An 18,745-nucleotide genomic window follows, 5' to 3' on the forward strand; every position below is an offset into this window, starting at 1 on the left:
CCATCTGAAACTCTTCCCGTCCTGTGTGACATACACCAAGACCAGGACCTCCATTGACGGGAAAGGGAGGGAAAACAGAAGCTTCATCAGACCAAAACACATGACAACTGACCAAACACCCAGGTTCATCCTGGGCCGACAACCCCCCAACCTCTCTAAAGCGACGCCCATTCACGGGAGCTCCTTTGCTTTGGGCTTCAAGCTTCTGGGAGGCATGCTGCAAGCCCGTACCGGATCTTTCTTTTCCTTGGCCACCTCAGCCGCGTTTCTCGGCTGAATTTGGTGCATGACATTGATCGCGGCGACGAGAGAGGAATGACTGGCTCCAAGAGTCTTACCCCACTCCTCCCATTTCTTCTGATCTTGCAGCTTTTGTGCGAGGGCGCCCAGAGTTGCCTTTTTGGTGTCTTCTCTGGGCACGTTGTTGGAGTATTCCTTGAGGGCCGCTTCCGTTCTGTCGACTGTGCCGTTGATCCAGGCCAGAGTGCCATCGTGCTCGGAACCCAAAGTGAAAAGAGATGTTCTCAGCTTCTTGGCATATTGAAGGTCATGCGTGGTTTGCTCAACTAGTCTTGCGCACGCCTGGGCATCCTGCTTCAAGTCGCTAGCAGAGAGCCCGATGTCTACCAGAGCTTTGGCCAATTTGAACACCTCCCAGGCGATGGGGATCGCGGCTTCAGCTCCTGACATTGTGGTGGGTAGTTCTTGTTGTGTGTATGACGATTTTGTAGTGTTGTTGTTTTCTTGGGATAGAATACTATGCCGGCTGGGTCGAGATTGATGAGAAGAGACTGGCGAAGGGGATCTGATCCTTAAATTATCTTCAGAGTGCAGATTACAGTCATTTTAGCCATCCAGTGACCGGCAATTCGTAGCTAAGTGCTCCTTACAATACAGCTCTAAGCGCAGTTTCGTCTCTTTAGCTTTGGCGTGAAGCTCAGCCGGTGTGGCCGAAGGACAAAGAAATAAATACAGCAATTAGTATCATGGCTTCACTTGGAAACTCTCCAGATAAAACGGTGAAACTATCCCATGTCCATCGCATAAGCCACTGCCACGTTGTCAGAATGGATGGATATCACCTCTCTGCAGTGTAGGATATGGTAATTTCGATCCAGGGTTCAACGATGGCAAATCCTACCTCTTTCTCTATGCTTACCATGTTCGTCATGAAGTACTTGAGGCTTTTTTGTGGTTGAAAAACATGTATTCTTGCCCTGGGTTGCTCACAGAGGTTGCTGGGTGGCTGATTATCACGGGGATTACCGCGCAGGCAGCCAAGTGACAAGTCAGAGAGGCGGTGGTGAGAACGGTAGTCTATCGTTTTCTTCTACGCATGAGCTAACGACAATACCAAAGCCCCAAGGCTACGGTAGGTCGCCAGACGTCACTCTTGACGGCGAATGGACGGCAAGGTAGTAAAGTCATCTCTGGGCTTGTTAGGCTGCCGGTTGTTAGTACTTCTGATTGGTGAGGTTTACTGCCAGGTTTCAAGTATAATATATCAAAATATACCCAAGATACAAACCCCTGCCATAAGTAGCAACGGTAAAACGCGGAAACCTGAATGGGGAGTGTTTGGCGTTGTTCTTTTTGCTTTTTTCTTGAGTCCAAGCGCTGGGCAGATGATTGATTCTGTTTCACGGAACACAGATGGCAGCCAATCATGGCTCAATGGGCCAAATTACTGCTATAATGATAGTGTAGTCATTTATTTGCTTACATATGGTCCGCCGTTTTAGATGATCAGAACCGGTCAGAACCATGCGAAGTGGTTGAACTACTGCGCCAGTGCGCATGATTCTGCGCTGTAGTGTTGTTCACGACATGGTACTAAGTAACTTCGGGGTGAGTGGCCAAAGATACCTACGTAGCACATTAGAAGTCTGTTTTTTATGTGGAATTCCTTGATATCAGTGTATAATAAGATGAGATTGACAAGATTCACATTCATCCATAACAATCAATGCCATCATTTGCATATCTTGGTACAGAGAACTAAGATCTAAATAAGCCACTATATAAGTTTTCCTGGTGGATTTCTTCCAAAATACATGACAGGACACGCCCGAAACCTTGGGTGGGAACCACCTCCGCCAACACTCAAAAGTCTTCATCCGAGAAGACCAATCTCACCCCAAACTGATTCTAAATACTCAATTGTCTCATTGGCGTCCATAGTGTCAAGAGCCTTCCCATAAGCATGACCGGCTTTCACAAGTTTTTTGCGCACATTTTTAATCTTTCGGAGTTTTCTCTGATCTTGTTTCCTTTTCAGAAAGGCCTTGATAGATTCCTTGACAGTGTGCTTCTTGACGTCGTCCTTGACAACAAGATTTTCATCCTTCTTGATGTCTCCATTAGCTGCTTTCTGGGTGTTCTGGGGATCGTCCATTGAAAGTCGAGGGGTTGAAGGTGATTGGGAATTGTTGATATCTTGGGAAGTGGACATGTTGATTGATGTCTTGGTGTATGAGTAGTTGATTGTGGTTGTTTGTTGATTAGTTGATTAGAGTTGTTGTGATGATATGTGGCAGCAGTTGGGATTGCATTTGGTTTAAGTATTGATCTCCAGCTTACACGATTGAGCTTCAGGTAATGAATATATTCCGAGCTCGATCTTACACCAGCTCACTGTTCAAACAAACAACCGACTCAATGTGTGGCAGACATGCTTTATCCAAACTTTTGAGCAGGTTTGTTCTTTTTGGCCTTTGTTATCTCCCTGTTGACAAACGCAGTGCAATAGCCACCATGTGGCTAATAATAATATTGTGGTCATGAAACCCCGGCACGCCAACCGGATTCATTTCTAAAAATGACGTTCTATGTTTCCAGAATTGGACGCTCCTCTCTGAATGGAAGAGAGTCAGCTGGTTCAACTTGGCCCTTTGTTGTACCAACGGCCTCTGCCCAAAATGGTATGTCTATAGACAAACAAATGCAGTGTTCATGTATTTTCTTTCAGACTAGCGCATACCAGGACGCCTCCGCCATTCTCTGAGGTGGTGTCCAGTCATTATCATCACCACCACCAATATTTGTAAAGTTTGGGCAGACAACACAAAGAGGTCCCCGTTTAGGCCACCGAGTCTGCTCATGCGCATCAAGCACGTCCATCATGCAGGCGAAGGTCCAGAGACCATTAAATGAAGCTTTCTTTCCCACCACCAACAGTCAGATAACTTCTCGGTGCCTTCATGGTAATCAAACAATGAGATCAGCAATTCCGGGCTGTTTGACCAAATGATAACAACGTACGTTTCTATTAATAGGCACCAAATTCAGCCTATCGCCTGATCTCGCGTTGGTAGATCCGGATACTACTAAACATAAACATCGTCGTTAAACGGTAGATAAAACGACTCTAATCTCGGCATGGACGACTTTACTCAACAAATGATACTTTATCTGTTAATTCCAGTATACCCCCGGAGACCTCGCGCTGTGATGGCAGGTCTTTGCGACGGGAATAGCATCAATCCGGTCTAGGCAACGTGGCGGAGTGGTTATCGCGACAGCCTCGAATTCTCTCGTAAGCTGTTTCCTTCGGGAGCGCAGGTTCGAATCCTGCCGTTGTCGATGTCTTTTTTGTCTTTTAATATATATCATCGTTGCGTCTCTGATGTTGTAAATCACAATGCCTTTTGCGAGTGAGGGGGCCTTGCATAGGCTCAGATAAGACACTTTAGACATTTATTAATTATTAACTATAATAAGCTTTTAAGAAAGTATATATATATCTTATCTCTTGTAGTATACTTGCTCTCTGAAAGAGGGCTTGAAACTTTGCCAGCAATACTGGTGTAATTCTATGGATATCCAGGACAAATGCATTTCATTGTTGAGTGACTAAACGATTGTAAAACAATTCAGACAACAGCAAACAAAGACTACACTCGCCCCGACACGAGTCAACTGATGTTCAGCTCACCAACAAGAGCCACAACAGAAGCAAATCCGGCATCGGTAGTCGGTCTGATTGAAAGCATGCCAGCGCCGAGATCCCACTCAGCGACATGGGCATTCTCCTCAGTGGCCTTATCCGGGCTGCCATCCGGCGTAGCAGGGATACCGAAAACTCTGACAGAGCCACCAGAAGACTTGGCTTCTTCAAACAAGCTGTCGATCTGTCCCGCAACCTTCCAATCTCGGATGTAGACCTTGAAGCCGAGGTTCCTCACAACAACGAGATAGTCTGGGAAGGCAAGGTTGCGGGACTCTTCAGAGGCCGTGTCTGATAACTGATAGCGTCGTCCCGGGCTGGGAACGTTCCTAGAATAATGTTAGCATATGCAAATCTTGCTGGATAGGTGGGACTTACCAATCACCAGCTGGAACACAGATGGTTTGAATTTCATCATACGAGAATTGGACGTCGAGGTTGGTATCAGTGTCCATAGAACCAAAAGACACACCCTTCCCATTGGCACTTCCTTTACCGGTAGAGAAAGACAGCCACGGCCCATATGAGAATCCGTCTGTGGACGCATGACCAAAGTCGGATTCGTTGACCTCTCTACCATCAGCAACGTTGATCTGAGTAGAAGAGTCACCGTCGCCAACACCGTTCATCCAGTGTTCAACTTGGGCAGTGTACTGAAGAGACATCCATTCGGGGACATATGTGATAGCGTGCGGTGTCCTGTCTCTCTCGAGGAGCTCACGGGTGATTTCAGCTGAGGCGTGACAAGCAGGCATCGTGATGCTATCAAGGTTAGGAATCGGGCAAAATGCTTCGGAAGATGATGTCTCACCCTTCGACTGACTGCCCACCGATCAGGGCCTTGACGATTCGGTTGAAATCCCTAGCTAGTGAACTAGCAGTTGGTCCGCCTATGTTGAGGAGGGTGGCTTGGTAGTCTTTGGCCGCGGCCTCGACTTTTTGCTTGGCTGCCGAGTATGCAGGAGCATGCGATGGCCACCACTGAGAAAAGTCTTGTTCGCCCGTGAGGCCGTAGCCTTCTTCTTTTTCAAAAGTCTCCAGGGCACGATCTCTCTCGCGCAAGGCCTGGTCAAGTGCACTCGCCAAGGTTCGGCCCATCATTGTTACACGGACTTGATCACCCTCGCCCTGTGACTTGTTAGAGAAAGTAATTTATGGCACATGTGATTCACGTACAATCTTGACTGTCAACAGATATCTAGTCTTGGTCAATTACATGCGCACTGTATGTGGACGATGTGCTTACTCTAGCAAACATTGGGTGTAAGTTTTGTGATGAGCCGGATCATAGAAGAGGTCATTTGTCTGTAAGAAATTGTTGATGATGTTGTTGATTCCATAGTTCGTATAGGCCGCGTCAATATCTTGTGACGCGACTGGTGCCTTTTGCGCATGCTTTGTGAAAAACAAAGCAGGCTTGTGTCCAGGTAGACCACCGACAGCATTCTGCACAGCCTTGCAGTATGCCAGCCACAGATACTTGTCGACTTCGTTAATGGCCATTTTGACGCAGTAGTCTAGATATTCGATAGGGGAAAACACACGGGAAGCAAAAGATGGAGAGTCGCAGATCGAGCGCGGAACGGGGATGGAGACGCGGCTTTAAGAGGAATCTGAGCAAGCCATGTCTCTCCCATGTGTAATCACATATTGGGCTTTGACTACCTAGTTCTAGGCCCAAAGTGATCTGAGGTCTGCAGATGCGCTAGTCTCGTAGCCCCAAACTTTATCAGGCACCATCAACTTTGGCCTCGCTTCGTAACAATAGATCTGATTTCTAGGGACTCGGCTATAGATCCGCTTCAGATGGTGCGGGTATTTTCGAGACGCGGCTTCATAATAGCTCCATCCGCTTTACTGAGAACTCTCTAGTCACGTCCGCGAATACGGTCTTAATTTGCCATCTTCTCTAACCGAAGTGTCTCACTCTCAAGACGGGTCCGAGCCTCGTGGGAGCGGAGAGGGGATCATGCACAGCTGACAGCCTCCCTTGCCTCGTCGCAAATTAGCACAAGCAATAATGTCTGGGGTCCGATGAACAAAATGCTACTGTACATGTACCCCAAAAAAGGCCAAGAAGCCACCATTCCATAGTTCGGCGTTTTTTGGGTCGCTCCCCCGCGTAACCGGCAACACAATTGGTGGCTTGCGATAAGGTAAGTTACCTACTCAGAGATAACAAATCCCATTTGCGGATTGTGAACGCAAAGTTAAAGCTGTGCGACGAGAAACTGTTCTTCTGGAATGCATCGGCTGGTCAGTGGGACATCCAATACTACCCCGAGATTCAGGCCATTTGTTGGGTTGGTTAGTAGCAAGGTTGTTTGTTGGCGATGGTGATACACAAAGGATGGTGTTCCCCGTTCGTATCGCTACCCCTGCATCTTATCATCCAATCGACGATTAATCCCGCAGAAACACGCTTGACTTTGAGCATAAAATGCATAAAGACACCGCCCTAATCTTATGTACCAATGTGATGGCGGACCGGCACGCTGGGACAACTCAAGCGCCACAACACGTTCTCGGCAAGACCATGGCTAGACGAGCCAACAGCTCGGATAAGGCCCAACAAGCGGGTAATGAATGACGGACTAGAATGCGGCTCATTCGTGGTTTTGGGCTAGAACTGAAGCGGTGCAGGATGCAAGAATCGTCTGTAGGAAAGCGTCCAAGAAGCCGCATCTGGAAAGTTCTAGTGCAGTAGTCGATGAATGGGATTGTGCTTTGGCGTTGGTTCTTGCGGGATGCTGCACAAGAAGGCTCTTCTAGAATGAAATCCGACAAGCATGGCAAGTAAGTGTATATCCGTTTGACTTGTCCTGGCCATTCTACGCATGTATAGGGCCCCGGTAAGTCAAGTGAATTGAGTTTATGGCAGCCCTATCTGCCATCTCAAAGTTCTTGACCATCCTTGTGTCTTAGCGTTGTAATCGAGGTCAGCAAAAGAGAGGGGAATGACGCAACTATAGGAATATGAATGGACAGCACATCATCATTCACGCAACTCCGGCTTCAGTCAAAGCTACCCTGGAGGGCGCTCACTTCTCAAGGGCTCGACAGCTTCAAAGGTCTCGAGCATTGATGGCAAATCCTACAATTATTATTCTTTACTAATAGATAACTACAAAAGCTAGTGCCGTTGGTGGGTTGGTCTTTTGCAGTTGGCCTTGATACAATATAAAACGGCCACGACAGTCATTTATCGTGCGTCTCATAGCATGGGAAGAGCGTTCCGTTCAATTGCGAGATATCTCGACAGGCACCTCGAGCTTGCCAATGACAGTCGCATGAAGCGGCAAGAGTATCTGAGCAAGTAAAGCAACATCCTATAATGCGAGACTATGACTGTTATGTCTTCTTGATTTATCTAGTGATAGGTCGGGAAAACGACCCAGGAAGCTACGGAAATTGTTTCGACTGCTCTTGACTACTATGATAAAGTTCTGAAGGGGGTTAGATGTAAAAGCTTGAGCTTGAACATGAATCGATGAAGCTGTTGGAACCTGTCTCGGTCTACCTATTATCTGCTTGTACTCATGAAACGTGCACCATCGGTCTAGAAAGCCACTACGTCAACTCTAGTATAAGCTTGAACACGCTCTTCAAACATCCAACCAATGATAGAAACCAATTTCAAATACGGAACATGCACACGCATTTCCCTATCTCGATTTTCAAGATGACATGGTGAAGATCTCTCGTGATGTGGGCTCACACCTCCCACCTCCCGACCAAAACCCCCACAACACGGGACTCCCTTGCTTGACCTGCGCGTTCGCGAGCCAATCGTCGTCACTCCTTTGCCTGACTCGTTTTACATTCTCCGCTATAGGCTGGCCCTAAACTAGACCTCGGCAGTGCTTTTTAGGTGCCGTCTATGCTTCATTCTTGGCTTGGCACCTTTATTCGGAGAAATCGACCGTTTGGACATTTTCCGTAATATTAACGCGTCACAGCGTGTCCATGCGCCTCTCGACAATGCGAATATGCAGCCTCAGTGCCACTCGGTATGTGGGTTGTTGTTGAGGCTGAGAGGCGGTGGAATTCCAGCTTCACGATAGATATAAAGAATGAGTTTCTGCAATTGAATCGCAATCTCGATATCCTCATCCCTCGCATCAGTCTCTTCCAGATCGTTCTCTAAACAGTACCAACTATCATTAAACCATCACTATGCCTTCTTTCAAGAGCCTTCTCACCACCTTTGCCCTTGCGGCTAGTATCGCCTCGGCCCATCCAGGACATGATATTGCTCACGAAGCCGCTGAACGCCGTGAGTTTCTCAGCTCTGTCAAGCGATCTTCCCTCGCCCACTGCGCCTCCAAGCTTCGAGCTCGTGGTGTTGAGGCCCGCAACATCGCCCGTCGTTCGGCCCAGGTCAACAAGGCTCGCCAGAAGCGGAGCTTGAAGAAGCGTGATGCTGATACCGTCTTGAACACTTCTCATAACAAGACTTCTCAAGGCTTCAGCCCTTGCACTGCCCCTTCGGTCCTGTTTGCCAGCATCAACTCTTGTGTTTTGACTCCCGAAGTCACTCAGGGTCCTTACTGTAAGTAATTTCTGTCTCCTGTTTCAGGGACTTTAGCTAAAACAATACAGACGTGGCCGGTGAATACGTTCGTGAGAACATCATTGAGGATCAAGAGGGTCTTAACATCGTCCTCGACTACCAGGTCATCGACGTCGAAACCTGCGACCCTGTTCCCGATGTTTACCTGGAGATGTGGCACTGCAACTCCACTGGCGTGTATTCTGGTATTGTTGCTAACGGCAATGGTGATAGCTCTGATGAGTCCAACATTGACCAGACTTGGCTTCGAGGCATTCAGAAGACCGACTCTGATGGAGTTGCTCAGTTCGAGTCTATCTTCCCTGGCCACTACACCAGCCGTGCTACTCATATCCACGTCATGGTTCATACCAACGCGACTCTCCTCGCCAACCAGACCCTGGGCCGAGATAACTATGCCAGCCACGTTGGACAAGCCTTCTTCGACCAAGACCTCATCTCCCAAGTCGAAACACTCGAGCCTTATGCTTCCAACACCCAGGAACTCACCCTCAACGCAGATGATGGTATTCTGAGCGAAGAGACAAATACCGATGGTGTCGACCCGGTCATGGAGTACACTCTTCTCGGTGACAGCATCAGTGACGGTCTTTTTGCTTGGCTCGCTTTCGGCATCAACTCCACCCAGTCCAGCTCTGTGTCTCCTGCTGCCTACTACTACAAGGAGGGAGGTGTTGCCAACGAGAACTCCGGCGGCGGTATGGGCGGATCTCCTCCTTCTGGTGCTGCTCCTGGAGGTACACCTCCGGCCAAGATTGACGAGTAAAACAATCCTACGGTGAATTAAATCCGGGATACCACTGGTTGGATCCATGGATGTGGATACTAGAATAGTGTAACCGGCCGTTCTACCCGGTTTTCCCGATGACTCTGGGAAGTCGGGAGTCACTGTGATGAGTCTGGGCAAGCGATTTGCGATTTGTTGGAGAAGTGCCTGCTTGGTCTGGAACTAAGTTTATTGTCTATATCCAATTTTGCATAACTGTTTATAGCTTTACTATAGAAAGAAAACGTTTTGTTGATCAAGTTTCATGCCACTTAAAACACCAGATCAATGGATGATGAAATGGGAATAGTTCTACAATGCAATTGGCAATAAATGGACGCCTAATTGATCGTCGACGGTGGAATATCTGAACATCTAGATCCAGAAGGCCAAGACAAGACCACCAAGAATACTCAGTATCCACGTAGCTGCCTCTGACTTCTTAAACTGAGCCTTCTTATATCCAAATCCCAGATCAAACACCAAGTGTCTAATACCATTGACAAAATGATATGTAAACGGAAACCCCAATAGGCCAAATTTGATTGCGGCCTTGATAGCGAAAGGCAGTGCGCCGAAAGCCGATACCAAAGCAGCAGAGTCAAATCCCATTCCAAGGTAAGGAGCCACGGCATGGGCGCAAAGAGTCAGGTAAGCTGTACCCCCTACAGCGAGGCCTGTTATTCGAGTCCATGCTGATGCACTAAACCAGATTTGTCCGACTTTATAGATTGTGAGGTTTGGAGTGACGGGACGGTTGAGGCGTTGTTTGACGAGAATGTCGTGGCCTTGTTTCTGGTTCAGGTGAACAATCGCTGGGCGTTCTCTAGAAGAAGATCATAAGGGAGTTAGAGAGCAACCACAAGGGTGTTGAAAATGGGAACTCACCTTGCTTGCTGGGACAACAGACGGGCCGCAGCCAACTTCGGGATGCCCTTATTGAAGAAGGCTCTTGGTCGTCCGATGCCTATTGAGAGGAATCAGTAAGACTATTGCAATTATATTTGTAAATTGAATTGTTTTACCTCTCATGGCATCAAGGCCAAGTCGCTGTATGCTCATTGTGTCTAATCAGTGACAAATGTCAACCCCAGAGTACGTTCAGAGAGTCAATTATGCCTTACATGAAGGTCGGAGAGACAAGATCCGATCTATAAAAGCACAATTCTCTTTTGTATTCACACGTGATTCTCGCTTTTCGCGTCTTTGACTTCTTCCGACATCAATCTGCCGAGAACACCGGTGTTTGTTGTGCGACCTGCCGGATGTAAGATACCGGATGAAGAACACCGACTATACCGGACACTTGCTCAGATCATGGTCAGTAGTTAAAGAAAGAAATATCCAGGCTGGTTCGTATAACGACGTTTCAACTCTACGCTTGAACAAGCCTGTAGTGGTGGTGATGTGCTCTCTGGAACCAAAACACCAAAAGAAAAAGTAAGAAAGAATCGACAACGGCAGGATTCGAACCTGCGCTCCCGAAGGAAACAGCTTACGAGAGAATTCGAGGCTGTCGCGATAACCACTCCGCCACGTTGCCAGATGTAATTTGATGTTTCTCACGATCAGACTCCGGTCTAACAGCCTCAATCGTGTAGTTTTCGCAATACGACGAAGGCAGTCCCAGACTAGTGTTATCCATCTTCAGCAAACAGCATGCTTCATGACCGCATCAAATGTCCAGGGGATCACAAGTCAAGGAACCCATTGCCAGCTGTTGATGTATCGGTGCAGCTGCCATTGATTGGCCCGACTCATACTCGATACAAGGTTGAAGATAAGGTTATTAGTCATGCACCGTGATTCACGATCCAGGAAGGAGCACCTTCTATTTTTCACATCTCAACTAAGCGGCCACGTTTTCCTGACTAATTGCCATCTTGCGAATATAACTTTATGCATGATTGGTAAAGATTGCCCTTCGCAATTAAAATCGAGACACCTGACTTGTTTCACGGTTTTCAGCTGATCCCCAAATCGTGCTGTCTGAATGCAATGAACAGGGATGGATCCATGCTCGAGAAGGGCTGACCAGGTCATTTTATCGCTCGCGATCCCACAAGAAGCTTAAGTACCTGCTCATCTCTCCAGTCAGTAATGGAAGTGGCTGTTCATTCATTCAAGCTTATTTTCTCTATTGATCCCGAGACGTTGAGATGCGTGCCTTTTCGTCAACATTTATCAGCCTAGGCCTCGCAGTCTTGGCAGCTGCCTCCGACGAAGATGTTATTTCGTTCCCCGCCATCGGCGAAGTCGACATCGTATTTCCTCGGGAAGATACATACGCCGGTGAAGCGCCATTTCCCGTCATCTTCGGCCTTCAAAACGCCCCAGTCTTGACAACCTTCAGCGGCACCCTCAACTGGGAACTCAACTGTGCATATACACTATCCGGCATCGGTCGACTATACTTGGACTTCTTGCCTGACTCGGAGACATATATTACTTTCTCAACACGAGCCAAGCCATTGCTGATGCTGACGAGGGTGACCAGTTTCAGTACTGGCGTAGCGAAGAAGACTCTTGCATCCTTAAGTGGGATTTGCGGTGGACCACTGTCTGCGAGCCACGCAAAGATGGTAGTCTTCTCTTGAAGAACAATCAGTTCGAACGATCTAGCAACGTAACTTTTACCCTTCGCCCTGGCGCAAAGACTGCACGCAAGGCTATCGCTGAGTACGATGGATGCGCTATTGGGGGCACTGCGGTGAAGGTTGAGCGCAATCATACAGTTGGTTGTCCCATTCTTGCCGAAGACGCCTCATCGAAACCGCAGCCTTGTGGCTTGGATGTCAAAAAGGCCCGCAGTAGTCTTGCTGAGGCTGTTGTGAAACCTACCACGAGCTTGACCGTGTTACCCAGCAAAACCACCGATGCAGGTGTGGATGCTCTAGGTACCGGCACAGATGGTGCCTCAGTACCATCTAGCACTGGAGATACCTCTGGTCAAAGCAGTGGAAGTGGAAAGGATGATAATGGAGCACAAAGATTGGGAAGTAGCAACGTCAGGTTCTTAACTTTGTTTACTGCTTTGGTCACTAGTATCCTTCTCGAGCTAGTTATGTAGATTCAGTAGCACTGATACGTAGATAGGCTAGTTGAATCATTTGCCCCAACCTCAGCCTCGAGATCTGAATGTTAACAAACAAGGCGTGGCTGTATGAGATTTCACCGCCATCACAAGTCGTTTTAGCACTTGGCCAGTACACCTTTCTGTTGACAAGATAAGCCAACTTTCCATCCATCATTCCAGTAGTTTAGGACATGGTTAATGGCACCACCCAGAAAAGCCTACCCTTGATTGTGCTGGTGACCAGCTTCATCCTGACTTGAACTATGGAGTCTTAAGCACCCCTGGGCCGGTAACAAGAATAGGCTTAAATAGACACTAATGATAAACGACCCAGTTTCTCTCTGAAAATTGCCGTTTCTGTCGATAGATACTGCTTTTTTTTTAGCTTCCCAGGATAGAGTTGCGGACACGGCATGCACGGTTATCCAAGCCGGCCGAGGGCCGAGACCAATAACAAGTCCTCAAGCGTACGATTACTGTCTAATGGCTGTAATGATATCGTCTTGAATTATTAATTCAGAATAGTTGTATTTATTCCAACGTTATCCGATCTAGGTATATATAAACGTATGACGACCTCATTTGAACAGCTGAGAAGTCTCACACTACCTTCTTCCGACACCACTCAAGATATTCTCGGTTCTCTCGATATAAACTTCCCAATCACCAATATATCTGTATTTATATCCTTGCAACATGTCCTCAATAAAATATACCACTCCTCCCGGCTTCACCCAAACCCTCTCTGACGCCGTCCACTACTCCCAAGCCGTAGAACTCGGCAACGGCCACTTCAAAATCTCAGGACAAGGCGGCTGGAATTCCAAAGGCGAAATATCCACCGATATCAATCAAGAAACTGAACAGACCATTCAAAACGTGGATGATGTTCTCAAAGCGGCTGGTCTTCGCGGATGGGAAGATGTCTATTACATACGCAGCTATCATACCGATATTGACGCCACACTATCCCCTCTAGCTGAGGCTCTCAAGAAGCGAATCCCTAACAATCGACCTGGAGGTGTTGTGTTGGGTGTTGCGAAGTTGGCTCTTCCGGGTATGAGGCTAGAAATCGAGGTCGATGCTAAGAGTTCGAACTCAAGGGGGCCATCAGCGAAGATCTAACCTCGACCAGCCAATCGAAAGATTTAGAACATTGGATAACTGTATCAATATACTCAATGCGAAATCAAATAATCATATTCATATCGTTATATCCTTCCATCAGTCGCTAAGATAACCAGAATCATCAATCATAACCCATTATTTCTCCAGACATCCTCGAATCGACATTTCCTGCATTTCACTGTACAGCTCAAATTCCTTCTTGACCTGACATCCAAGACTCTTCTCGAAAGATCCCTGATCTGCTTCTGTGACATGACTCAAGCCACCGTCTTCTCCAAGGTTCGAATGGAAGATTCCAGCTGCACTGACAGGCAGGAAGTCCTCATATGTAATCGGCTCAGCCTTGACAGCCCCGGAGCTGACAAGACTGTCGATGCTCGCATCAGAGTCTTTTGGTAGCTTAGAGAAAGGGGTATATGTAAAGTATGCAAGGTTCTCTTTTCGAATGGTTTCCAAGTCATCAGGGAACTTCTGGAAAACCTTTGCAAGAATCCGCTCTTTCGAACCAGACTTGGCATCAGACGTGAGCTCAGCTACAGACCCTCGCCACTCGTTGATAAGATCATCGTATAGACGTCTTCCCTTGGGCGTCAGAGCCATTCCTCGTTGCTCAATCTCTCCAAATCTCGCCTTGTGACTTCCTCCAGTTTCTTCTCCCTCTGAAAAAGCAATTGCTTCATCAAGGGCTAAGAAACTTGTTTGGCGAAGGAGGATGGGACAAAGTCTTGGTGGAGGTCCTTCAATGGCGTCTTTGGCTTGGAGGCCATATCGAAGCATTTCAACTTGTGCCGTTTCGATATCGAGAACCCGGGGTGTGAGATGGTTGATGTGAGGTCCTTTGAAACAGACGACATCTGCGATCAAGGGATGTGCTTTTCGAAGAGCTTTGTATGTTTTCATGTCAACTGTTGAAGTTTTGTGCCATCGAAATGTTTCGAGGGCTTCTTTTATGAATTCAGTCGAGACTTCTTTTGAAAAAGACTTTTGTGACTCGAATATTCCGATCAATTCTACACATCGATCTGTAAAAATATTGCGTTTTCGCAAGATATCGGCAGCCTGTGTCCGAAGTGTCTCATCCTCGATGAGCTCAAGTCGTAATAAAGATGTAAATACCCGAAAAGGGTTGTATGCCAGGGCTTCTTGTGTGAGAGGTCGAAAACACGTTGCGTGAACTGGGAGATTGGCGACAGTGAGGTCGTAGTAACCAACAGGATGCATGCCCATTACAGCGAATAGTCGCCTCATCATGACTAGTTCTTCTGGTGTTCCGAGTCTGATGGCTCCATGACGTTCAACCTCGATACGGGGTTCGATGGGTTGATGTTTCTGGTGGTTGATATCGGATACAAGCTTGAGGAGTGTGCCATATTGGGGAACTTCACGTCGATACATGCTCGAAAGGGCAGAGGCAAACATTGCCCTGATAGCATCTGGACTGACTGGGTCTGTAACTGTCATTGTGACTGTGGTATATGGTATGTTGTTGTTGTAGAAGGGGGACTATTTGCGCGGTAAGGAGCAGTATGTTGAACTCAAGTTTGTTATTAGGTTTATCACGTCCATAGTATAATTAAGATAAGACTGAATACTATCATTTATATCTAATATCTCGGGCAACGAGACACGAATGCCGACGTTATCAGGTATCTTTTGGACGCCCTTTTGCTTGTAGTCGTTCTCCACTGACAAGCCTCCAACGAATTAGATTACATGCTTTACTGATAAAGCGGGGATCGCGCATCCGATAAGGCGGTCCGAAATCCGGTCATGGGGCTCGGATGCGATAAAGAGGAAACAGAACCCGAGCGTTGGCTCGTCTCGCCCTGTCACTACGTACGTAGTATGTGTCGGCTCCGGTTTTCGGCGTTATTGAGACTTTCCGAGTGACTGACTTGCCTGTTTTTTGGACTGGTCGATTGAGATAAGGATGCTGATAAGGAGTCCAAGGTCGCAATCTCACAGATACTAGCTAAATATGTTGGGGATCCATCGGAAGATAACCGAGCTAGAGAAGAGACACTCACTAAGCACTCAGCAGAACCTAGCAATCAGTCATGTAACAAATGGTATCATTATGGCTGTCTCATATCACCCTCTCTTACAGCTCAAATCCCAGGTTCACATGAATAGCCTTGGATTGAGTGTAGGCATCCAGCGCATACTGTCCCAATTCACGACCAATTCCAGAAGACTTGTATCCACCGAAGGGAATACCAAAGTGTGAATCGCCAGACGAATTGATCCAGACCATGCCAGCCTGAAGCTTGCGAGCGACCTTGTGTGCCCGTGAGATCTTCTCGGTGAATAGAGCAGCTGCAAGACCGTAGGATGTATCGTTGGCTTTAGCGATGGCTTCCTCGTCTGTTGAGAACTTGGCAATAGAGACAACAGGGCCAAAGATCTCTTCCTTCATGATCTTCATGTCCTCGGTAGTCTGTTACTTGAGTCAGAATACCTTTTGGTATTGTTGGAGCGAAAACTTACGTCTGCAAAGACCGTTGGCTGGAGATAGTAGCCCTTGTCGCCGTGCTTGCTACCACCGTATAGGAGTCTAGCACCAGACTTGCGTCCCTCCTCAATATATGAGATAACTCGATCGAATTGGGTCTTGGAGACTTGAGGTCCTTGGACCGTTGCTTCTTCAAAGGGAGATCCGAGCTTGTCATTCTCCTTTGTGACTGCGACGAACTTCTCAAGGAACTTGTCGTAGATGTCCTCATGCACGTAGATTCTCGAGGTGGATGTGCAAACCTAAGATATACTGTCAGTATCCATATCGCTGTTCACTGGGCTATCAAGCTCACCTCTCCCTTGTTGTCCATGATTCCAAAGTGGCACCACTTAACAGCCTGCTCCAGCTCTGCATCCGCAAAGACAATTGAAGGACTCTTGCCACCGCACTCAAGCGTGATGTTCTTCAGGTTATTCGCGGCATCCTTCATAATAGCCCTACCAGTATTGGTGCTGCCTGTGAATGCAACCTTGTCAACGTCCATGTGTCCAGCAATAGCCTTTCCAGTCTGAGGGCCAAGACCAGGCAGCACGTTGACAACGCCAGCAGGGAGACCAGCCTCCTTGACAAGGTTACCGAAGTATAAAGCAGATAGCGGCGTCTGCTCGGCGGGCTTGAGGATAACAGTGTTACCGCATGCCAGCGCTGGCGCGACCTTCCAAGCGAGCATCATGAAAGGGAAGTTCCACGGGATGATCTGTCCGCAGACACCAAGAGGCTCTTGGAGGACATATGCGAGCTTGGCGGGAGATGTCTCAATTGTCTTGCCGCTGATCTTGTCGGCGGCACCAGCGTAGTATCGGAAGACATTGTACGACTCGTCGAGATCGCCAGCGAGACAAGCGCTGAAAGGCTAGCGACAGTGTCAGCGATGCAATCGGACTAAGGAGCATTGATACGTACCTTGCCATTGTCAAAGGCGTCAATAGCAGCGATGAGCTCACGGTCGCGATCAATGAGATCAGCAAGCTTGTAGAGGAACGCGCCTCGGTCCACAGCAGCGAGCTCTGACCATTCACCTTCAAAAGCTTTGCGCGCAGCTTGGACGGCCTTGTCGACGTCTTCTTTTGAAGCTCCCTTGAGCTTGATGACTTCCTCCTCGGTGCTGGGACGTGTGAGTTCCCGTTCAATTAGAGAGTTGGGGGCTGCTGGGAACTTACACTGGGTTTGTCACTGTGAACTCGTCGCCTGAAGCGGCAACATACTCGTTGTTGATGAAGAGACCAGTGGGTTGGTCGTATTTCTTGCCATTGGGCAATGTGATTGATGTGGTTGATGCCATTGTGAGATATGCAAGAGAGGCAAGGTGGGGGGGGGGCAGAATAAGAGAAATCTGAATGTAGAATGAGGTATACAATGACGAAGGATGGGGTATGATCTTTTATAATGAGTGCGACGCATCAAATGACGGCAACTGTCCTCGGAGCTCGTACACCCAATAAACTACCACCAACCAAGACACCATCGCGTCCATCCATGTTTGCGGGGTTCACTCAATCATGACAATTCTGCTGCACATTCAGCTGATAGCACTTCAATTGGCCCCAAACCTTTCCTCATACAGTCTCTCATGATGTCCCAGTTCAAGTCAGGAAAGTATTCAGGCCAGAATGAGGAGGGACACTAACGATATCTACAACCCCACGATGCGGGGGAACGTGGGCTATTCTGCTTTGGGCAACTTTTTGGGCCTCTTACAATCCACAGGCAGGTCTTATCTCAAACTGCATCTGGGATGTTTCTGGGCAATTCTGCGGGGAAAGGGAGATACAGCTCTCAAGAGTGAGGGAGTCAAACTGGAATAGGAATGTTGGGTGGCCACTCGGTCGTTGTGGCATGACGAGGTGGCCAAGGTGAAATGTTCATGATAGGTTCTGCGATCATCATGGCCATGCGCCAAGATCTTGGGTGGTGGTATTGTGTATCATGTTGCGTAGTACATAAGGGAAACTGTGCCTCTGATACGAGCATCAAGCACAGCGACTGTTCAAAGATCTGTACCTCTCAGTCACAAATCCCCAGCTCTACGTAAGCCTCCAACTTCCCTACCAGTCTTATCTCAGTGCTTACACAAATAGACTTGCATCATGTCTCATCTCACCTACTACAACTACGAAGGTGTCGGCAAGACCAACAACAGAGAATACTCCTACTCACAAGCTGTCCGCGTCGGCAACAGCGTCAAATGCTCCGGCCAAGGCGGATGGGACAGTGAAGGCAACATCGACAAAGAAGATCTCAAGGGTCAAATTGACCTTGCGTTCAAGAACGTTGAGAAGAACCTCAAAGACGCTGGTGCAAGAGGTTGGGCAGACGTTCACTCCGTCAGAAGCTATCACATCTCCCTCTCGGGCTCTTTTGACCTCATGGTTGAACAGTTTCGCAAGTGGATGCCTGATCATCAGCCAACTTGGACTTGCGTGGGTGTTACCGAGTTGGGTATTCCTGGTATGATCGTTGAGATTGAGGTGGAGGCCAATATCCAGCAGTAATTGTGTAGCAAAATCTATGAAGCATCTTATCTTCTTTACAACGTCTGATACCGGTCAGAACTTACGCCTAAAGCTGTTCAAGATCCCAGATCCATCTCATACTTTGAATCATCCCTGATCCAGGTCTATATAGATATGGAATGAGTAAAGCTGATTTGACAGAAGAGGACTTTGCTGCTCGCCGAATCAGCTTGGATATGAAGCCTTTCTGGGACCAACAAAGCCAGAATGCCAAAGAAACGCTCGAAG

The 18,745-nt window shown here is 47.8% G+C and overlaps 10 protein-coding genes across 10 annotated transcripts; 4 read left to right on the forward strand and 6 right to left on the reverse strand.

Moving 5' to 3' along the window:
- Window positions 1-171: 171 nt before the first annotated feature.
- On the reverse strand, window positions 172-690 carry FTJAE_7833 (uncharacterized protein; the record flags this gene model as incomplete). The annotated part of the gene is made up of 1 exon (XM_037354587.1): window positions 172-690. One exon carries the CDS (start codon window positions 688-690, stop codon window positions 172-174), a length of 519 nt encoding a protein of 172 aa, XP_037205089.1.
- Window positions 691-2,113: 1,423 nt separating this feature from the next.
- On the reverse strand, window positions 2,114-2,452 carry FTJAE_7834 (uncharacterized protein; the record flags this gene model as incomplete). Its single annotated transcript, XM_037354588.1, has 1 exon — window positions 2,114-2,452. The coding sequence occupies one exon, from the start codon at window positions 2,450-2,452 to the stop codon at window positions 2,114-2,116; it is 339 nt and encodes a 112-aa protein (XP_037205090.1).
- A 1,462-nt stretch (window positions 2,453-3,914) lies between these two features.
- Window positions 3,915-5,449, reverse strand: FTJAE_7835 (uncharacterized protein; the record flags this gene model as incomplete). The annotated part of the gene is made up of 5 exons (XM_037354589.1): window positions 3,915-4,275; window positions 4,325-4,708; window positions 4,758-5,074; window positions 5,123-5,144; window positions 5,193-5,449. The coding sequence occupies 5 exons, from the start codon at window positions 5,447-5,449 to the stop codon at window positions 3,915-3,917; spliced, it is 1,341 nt and encodes a 446-aa protein (XP_037205091.1).
- A 2,673-nt stretch (window positions 5,450-8,122) lies between these two features.
- On the forward strand, window positions 8,123-9,285 carry FTJAE_7836 (protocatechuate 3 4-dioxygenase beta subunit; the record flags this gene model as incomplete). The annotated part of the gene is made up of 2 exons (XM_037354590.1): window positions 8,123-8,498; window positions 8,549-9,285. The coding sequence occupies 2 exons, from the start codon at window positions 8,123-8,125 to the stop codon at window positions 9,283-9,285; spliced, it is 1,113 nt and encodes a 370-aa protein (XP_037205092.1).
- Window positions 9,286-9,660: 375 nt separating this feature from the next.
- FTJAE_7837 (cytochrome b-large subunit) lies at window positions 9,661-10,347 on the reverse strand (the record flags this gene model as incomplete). The annotated part of the gene is made up of 3 exons (XM_037354591.1): window positions 9,661-10,111; window positions 10,174-10,252; window positions 10,311-10,347. The coding sequence occupies 3 exons, from the start codon at window positions 10,345-10,347 to the stop codon at window positions 9,661-9,663; spliced, it is 567 nt and encodes a 188-aa protein (XP_037205093.1).
- Window positions 10,348-11,444: 1,097 nt separating this feature from the next.
- On the forward strand, window positions 11,445-12,355 carry FTJAE_7838 (uncharacterized protein; the record flags this gene model as incomplete). Its single annotated transcript, XM_037354592.1, has 2 exons — window positions 11,445-11,664; window positions 11,754-12,355. 2 exons carry the CDS (start codon window positions 11,445-11,447, stop codon window positions 12,353-12,355), a joined length of 822 nt encoding a protein of 273 aa, XP_037205094.1.
- A 702-nt stretch (window positions 12,356-13,057) lies between these two features.
- Window positions 13,058-13,486, forward strand: FTJAE_7839 (endoribonuclease L-PSP chorismate mutase; the record flags this gene model as incomplete). The annotated part of the gene is made up of 1 exon (XM_037354593.1): window positions 13,058-13,486. The coding sequence occupies one exon, from the start codon at window positions 13,058-13,060 to the stop codon at window positions 13,484-13,486; it is 429 nt and encodes a 142-aa protein (XP_037205095.1).
- Window positions 13,487-13,624: 138 nt separating this feature from the next.
- On the reverse strand, window positions 13,625-14,950 carry FTJAE_7840 (DUF1338 domain protein; the record flags this gene model as incomplete). Its single annotated transcript, XM_037354595.1, has 1 exon — window positions 13,625-14,950. The coding sequence occupies one exon, from the start codon at window positions 14,948-14,950 to the stop codon at window positions 13,625-13,627; it is 1,326 nt and encodes a 441-aa protein (XP_037205096.1).
- Window positions 14,951-15,590: 640 nt separating this feature from the next.
- FTJAE_7841 (aldehyde dehydrogenase) lies at window positions 15,591-17,286 on the reverse strand (the record flags this gene model as incomplete). Its single annotated transcript, XM_037354596.1, has 5 exons — window positions 15,591-15,926; window positions 15,977-16,243; window positions 16,297-16,857; window positions 16,908-17,109; window positions 17,165-17,286. 5 exons carry the CDS (start codon window positions 17,284-17,286, stop codon window positions 15,591-15,593), a joined length of 1,488 nt encoding a protein of 495 aa, XP_037205097.1.
- Window positions 17,287-18,091: 805 nt separating this feature from the next.
- Window positions 18,092-18,496, forward strand: FTJAE_7842 (L-PSP endoribonuclease family; the record flags this gene model as incomplete). Its single annotated transcript, XM_037354597.1, has 1 exon — window positions 18,092-18,496. One exon carries the CDS (start codon window positions 18,092-18,094, stop codon window positions 18,494-18,496), a length of 405 nt encoding a protein of 134 aa, XP_037205098.1.
- Window positions 18,497-18,745: the final 249 nt, after the last annotated feature.

This window comes from Fusarium tjaetaba (assembly GCF_013396195.1).
Source record: "Fusarium tjaetaba strain NRRL 66243 chromosome Unknown NRRL66243_c0000159, whole genome shotgun sequence".
NCBI lineage: Eukaryota > Fungi > Ascomycota > Sordariomycetes > Hypocreales > Nectriaceae > Fusarium > Fusarium tjaetaba.